The sequence below is a fragment of the Neophocaena asiaeorientalis genome, unplaced genomic scaffold (assembly GCF_003031525.2).
Source record: "Neophocaena asiaeorientalis asiaeorientalis breed wild unplaced genomic scaffold, Neophocaena_asiaeorientalis_V1.1 scaffold82, whole genome shotgun sequence".
In the NCBI taxonomy this organism is placed as follows: domain Eukaryota; kingdom Metazoa; phylum Chordata; class Mammalia; order Artiodactyla; family Phocoenidae; genus Neophocaena; species Neophocaena asiaeorientalis.
In genome coordinates this window covers 3,959,671-3,964,941 of record NW_020173068.1, presented here as the reverse complement: position 1 = coordinate 3,964,941, position 5,271 = coordinate 3,959,671, and the positions used below count along the sequence as shown (strand labels likewise).

At 48.5% G+C, this 5,271-nt stretch overlaps 1 protein-coding gene across 1 annotated transcript; it reads left to right on the top strand.

Annotated features, from left to right (window-relative positions):
• The first annotated feature begins 1,557 nt into the window (after window positions 1-1,557).
• On the top strand, window positions 1,558-3,852 carry DEFB124 (defensin beta 124). Its single transcript, XM_024743034.1, has 2 exons — window positions 1,558-1,841; window positions 3,649-3,852. Exons 1-2 carry the CDS (start codon window positions 1,784-1,786, stop codon window positions 3,801-3,803), a joined length of 213 nt encoding a protein of 70 aa, XP_024598802.1. The 5' UTR covers window positions 1,558-1,783; the 3' UTR covers window positions 3,804-3,852.
• The last annotated feature ends 1,419 nt before the right edge of the window (window positions 3,853-5,271 follow it).

Genomic DNA, 5,271 nt, shown 5'->3' with positions numbered 1-5,271 from the left:
TCCTAGGCCTGCAGGAGGAGAAAAGAGACACTGTGAACTTGGTACAGAAGAGAAGCTGGCTGTAGGGAACTTGTGATTTTGGCCATCCATGGGTCTTTGAGCAAGGTGCTTCCTTTTAGGTCATGATGGACTGGGGCAGGCATGTATGTGGGCCCCACGGCGACCAGCCTGTACCTGTGGTTGGAGCTCATTGTCATGGCTGAGGGGGTCCAAGTGTCCAGCTCACAGCAACTCCCACAGCAGCCTGGTAGACTAGCTCAGCCCCTGCAGGTCTTTGGGCAGATGCTAAACCCCCTCACGCGTGGTTTCCTTCTGTGGCTTGGCCCTCTAAGCTTTCCTTTGCCACCTACAAGATGGGCTGTGAGTGGCGCAGCACTGTCTGGGAGTGAGACACTCAATTGCTGTATGGCCTTCGGCAAGTCACCTCCCTTCTTTGGGTTTCAGTTTCTCTATTCAAAACTGAAATCTGAACAGTTTACATCCTTGCTACAAAACTTACAGTTGTCTACAATACAAAAGCCTGAACTTGGCATTCAAGACCCATTGTGCTCTGGCTTTGGTCCTCTACAAGGTCATTTCCAATCTCTTCCAACAAACTCCTTGCTCTAGCCAATACCCTACTCTTTCAGGCACATTCTGTTCCTTCGGCCTGAATACCCTCCCTGCTACTCATCTTTCAAGATGCAACTCAGATGCCTGTGTACGAGACACCGTTCTAAGCTCTGTACCCATATTATCTCAGTGGCCTCAAACTTTAGTGGTGCATTAGAATGACCTGGAGGGCTTGTTAAACCATAGCTTGCTGGGATCCACCCCCAGAACTTTTGATTCAGTGCGTTTGGATTGAGCTTGAGAATTTGCATTTCTAACAAGCCCCAGGTATTGCTGCTGCTTGCTCGTCTGGGTACCACACTTTGAGAACCATTGTATTATTTCCTTTAATCCTCTAAATGAGCTAGGCATCCATTACTTTCTGTGCGGTTTGCATTATTACTCTTCTCATTTTCTGAGTAAGCCTAAATACAGTTGGCCCTTGAACAGCACAGGTTTGAAGTGCGCAGGTCCGGTTAAGTTTTGTTTTCAGTAGTAAATACTGCAGTACTACATGATCTGAGGTTGGTTGAATCTGCAGAGGCAGAACCTCGGATATGAAGAACTGCAGATACAGAGGGCCAACTATAAGTTATAGGTGGATTGTTGACTGCCGTTGAGGGTTGGCGCCCCTAACCCCTGTGTTGTTCAAGGGTCAACTGTACGTGCTTGTTTGAACGCGTCCGTGAGTTCTGGTTCCGTGTCTTCGGCACGGGAAGGGAACCTCCATGTATTTAGTCTTGCAAGGGAGGCTTGTCATCATTTCCTAGATGACAACCTGGAGCTCAGAGAGGCTAAGTGACTTGTCCAAGGTATCATAGTGATTAGAGGGAGATGCTGGCATTGAACCAGGTCTCTCTGAAACCAAGGCTTTCCCCACCCTCTCAGGTGGGGAAGAGGTACAGTTTCTGACCCCAAGCATTGCTTCAGGACATTCTGTCCCCAGCTTCAGAGCTCAGCAACCTCCAGATGGTATGGCTGATCAGTTCCCTACGTAGCTGGCTGAGATCCACTGTATCCTTGGGGCCACAGGGCCTCAGGCTCCCACTTAGGTCTCCTGCTGCCCACACTCCTGCCTTGATCTGCAGCCCAATAAAGCCTGGGCCATAGGCAGCAAGACTCGGTGTGCTTGGTTCCTCTTCTCTTATGTTCTCCCCAGTGGCCCCCTGCCCCGCTCTAGAGCCCTGTGGCCATGACACAGCTGCTTCTGCTTTTTGTGGCTTTCCTGGTCCTGGTTCATGTGCCGCCAGGTAACATCACCTGTGTATACGCGTGTGTGTGCGTGTGTGTGTGCGTGCATGTGCGTGTGTGTGCGTGCGTGTGTATATGTGTATGTGTAGAAATGAAGGATAGGTTCTCAGCTTCTGGGGGACAGAGGAGGCCTAGGCCAGCGTTTAAGTTCTGGCCTCACCACTGACTTACTGGGCAGCTTAGAGTGTGTTGCTGAATCAGCCCATATACCTCTGGTTCCTCATTTTTAAAATGGGATTCACTCAACAAATATTCATTATAAAGATATTTTCTGTGTTCCAGGCACTATTACAATGTCCGGGGATCAAGCAGTGAAAGCAAACAAGGTTCTTGCTTTCATGGAGCTGATATTTTAGTCAGTAGAGACAGAAAATCACCAAATAAACATGTAATATGTTAGAGATAAGTATTGGTACTACGAAGAATAAAAGCAAGACAAGACGCTAGTGTGTCAGGTGCATGTGGGAAGTGATGGAAGAGCTGATGCGGATGGTTGAAAAAGACCTCTGATACTTTTTTTTTTTTGCGGTACGCGGGCCTCTCACTGTTGTGGCCTCTCCCGTTGCGGAGCACAGGCTCCGGACGCGCAGGCTCAGCGGCCATGGCTCACGGGCCCAGCCGCTCCGCGGCATGTGGGATCTTCCCGGACCCGGGGCACGAACCCGTGTCCCCTGCATCGGCAGGCGGACTCTCAACCACTGCGCCACCAGGGAAGCCCCTTGGGATCTCTTTTAATCCAGAGTGAGGCAGGGAAGCTTTTTCCCTCCATCTCCTACTCAGTCCCAGTTCTTCCGAGTTGCTGGGTATATATATATAGAAATATCATATATCTAGAAATATCACTGTGACAGGCCTAAGTGGTCCTCCTCTCTCCTCACTTCCCACACCTGCCCTAATTGCATCACAGCACCCTGATCACTTATTTCAGGGCACTTACCGCAACTCTACTTATTGTATTTATTTGCTTGGGTTTTAACCCCCTTCCCTGTCAGGTGGAAGCTCCTTGAGGACATGGACCATGGCCACCTTGTTCACTGTGATACTCCCAGTGCCCCATGTTTGCTGAATGAATAAATGAAGGAGGTGCCCCACACCATGCTGTGACCAAAGACCCTTGGAGGGGACATTGACCCAAAGCCCCACCTTTTTCATGGCCCATGGTTGGAAATTTCTTCACTAAATCGTAACATTAAACAGGTCCCTATGTGTGCAATGCAGTTTGAATAATGGTTACAAGTCTGGGCTCTGGAGCCAGGTGGCCTGGATTTGAAGGCTGGCTCTGCTCCTTTAATGGCTGTGTGACCTCGGGCAAATTTGTTAATCTTTCCGTGCCTTGGTTTCCTTAACCCATATACTGGGATTATAATAAGACGAACTATAATCGAATATTGTTTTTACGAAAGGTGCTTAGAGTGTACTTGGGGTGTGGGTTAAGCTGAATGAGAAATTCATCTCTGATTTGTAACCAGTGGTTTAAATTATGATGTGTGGGTTAACCTCGACTGAGACCTGTGGTCTAAATTATAACTGATTGTATTATTTATGGCTAGTGGTCTAGCCTGTTACCTCTAGTCTAACCCTTGACCTGTGGTCATAGCTCTTGTTCTGTGGCCTAACTTATGACCTGAGGGCTGCTCTATGACCAGAGTCTATCTAACAAATGACTACAGAGCTAATTGGTAGCTTGTAGTCTAACTTGTGGTCAGTGGTCTAATCTGTGACCTTGATCTCTTGTTAAATCTGTGACCAGTGATATAACCTGCAACCCCTGGATGGCTCTGTGACCCGGAGTCTTCCCCTGCATAGGGAGAAGTGAATTCAAACGGTGCTGGAAGGGCCATGGGGCCTGCCGGCCTTACTGCACGAAGTACGAAACCTACATGCACCTGTGCCCGGATGCCTCCCTGTGCTGTCTCCCCTATGGACTTAAGCCTCTGGCCTCCAAGCCTGAAAATGTTTAGCTGGTTCTGGGGCTGACATCCTTGCTCTCCAGTAAAGCACAAGCTGCCAGCTGTCTCCTCTTGTCATTGCCTCGCCACCCCTGGGGCTGGGGTGAGGGGCGGGGGAGGTCCAGAATGTGGGAGGGATGGAGGGATGGTTGATGGAGGGAAGTGAGGTATCCGAGGAGAGTGGGCATTAATGACCATTGTAAATGGTTCCGGTCCAGCCTGTATCACTTTCACTCTATCTATCTAACTCTGGAAAAATTACTTTACTTCCATAAGCCTTCCCAGTCTCCTCATCTGTAAAATGGGGATAATGATAATATCAGGAGATTAGGAGTTTATAGAAGGAATGCAAAAAGAAAGATAGAGCTAATAGTAATGATAACAAGTTAATAATGGTAATAATTAACTTAATAATGGTAATAATTAGTAATAATAGAGTTAATAATAAGCCCCTGGTATTCAGAATGAGATGGTACATTCGGCTTGAAAGGCAGGGCCTGTTGAGAGTGAAAGGATTTTTCTATGTTCATTTATCCTCTACGTTAGTATTTCAAGAGGCTGTCCAGGTAGAAAGGACCATGAGGATTTTATGAAAGCGAAGTTTTCACATATGCAGGGAGGGGTGACAGAGGAAAAGTCTGCTTCTCCCAGGACCAAGGAACTGGGAACAGCAAGGCAGGGAGAAAACGTGAGCAGAGTCCAGGAAGTGGGTAGACAGACATGCATTCTAATTACCCCGTATCAGGATTGTGTTTGGCTGAAAAAAATAGGAAACTCAACTTGTAAGGGCTTATGATTCTTACATCAAGAGAAATCTGGGGGTAGGCAGCAACCATGTTACCTCCAGATTCAGGGCAAACATCTGGGATCCTCTTGGGTAACAAACGGCTACCAAAACCCCAGGCCTAACGTCCTTGTTTAAAGCAGGAAGTGGGGGAGGGTTGGCATGGGCTAGTTTCTCACTTGCACCAGAAAAGCAAAAACTTTCCCTGGAATCCCCCTCAGCAGACTTCTGCTTACTTCTCATGGGCCAGAGCTGTGTCGCATGGCTACTCCGGATGTAAGGGGAGGCTGGGAAAGAAATTATCCAGCTGTTTTAGCCTCTATAGTAAACTTGAGCTTGGGAGAAAAGGAGCTGGAGAAGACCCTCGGTGTTTGCCCACCTTCTCTCTGGGACTGAGCCCGGAAAGGGGCAGGCACGTTGCATAAGTTGAGGGGAAGGCCAAGGGCAGAAGGGCTCTTGTCCACTGTCCTTTCAGAGTTTTTGGAGAGGGTCAGAGTAGCCTTGGAATAGGAGAATGGACCTTGCATGGCCAGGCTAAGAGAGGAGTGGTGAGTTTCAAAGTACTTAACCTCAGAAGGGATGCTGAGCCTGAGGCTGGAGCACAGTCTTGGAGGCTGCCTGCTGTGCCAGGTGTTAACTCTTTAGGTTCTGATATGAGAGGGATCTGGGGGTCCCTAGGTCAGACAGAAGCAGCTG

Bases quoted from the DNA above. Each gene is read 5' to 3' on its own strand.
- DEFB124 (XM_024743034.1), top strand. From the start codon at position 1,784: ATGACACAGCTGCTTCTGCTTTTTGTGGCTTTCCTGGTCCTGGTTCAT. The intron at 1,842-3,648 runs GTAACATCACCT...TCCCCTGCATAG, and splicing joins CCTGGTTCATGTGCCGCCAG to GGAGAAGTGAATTCAAACGG.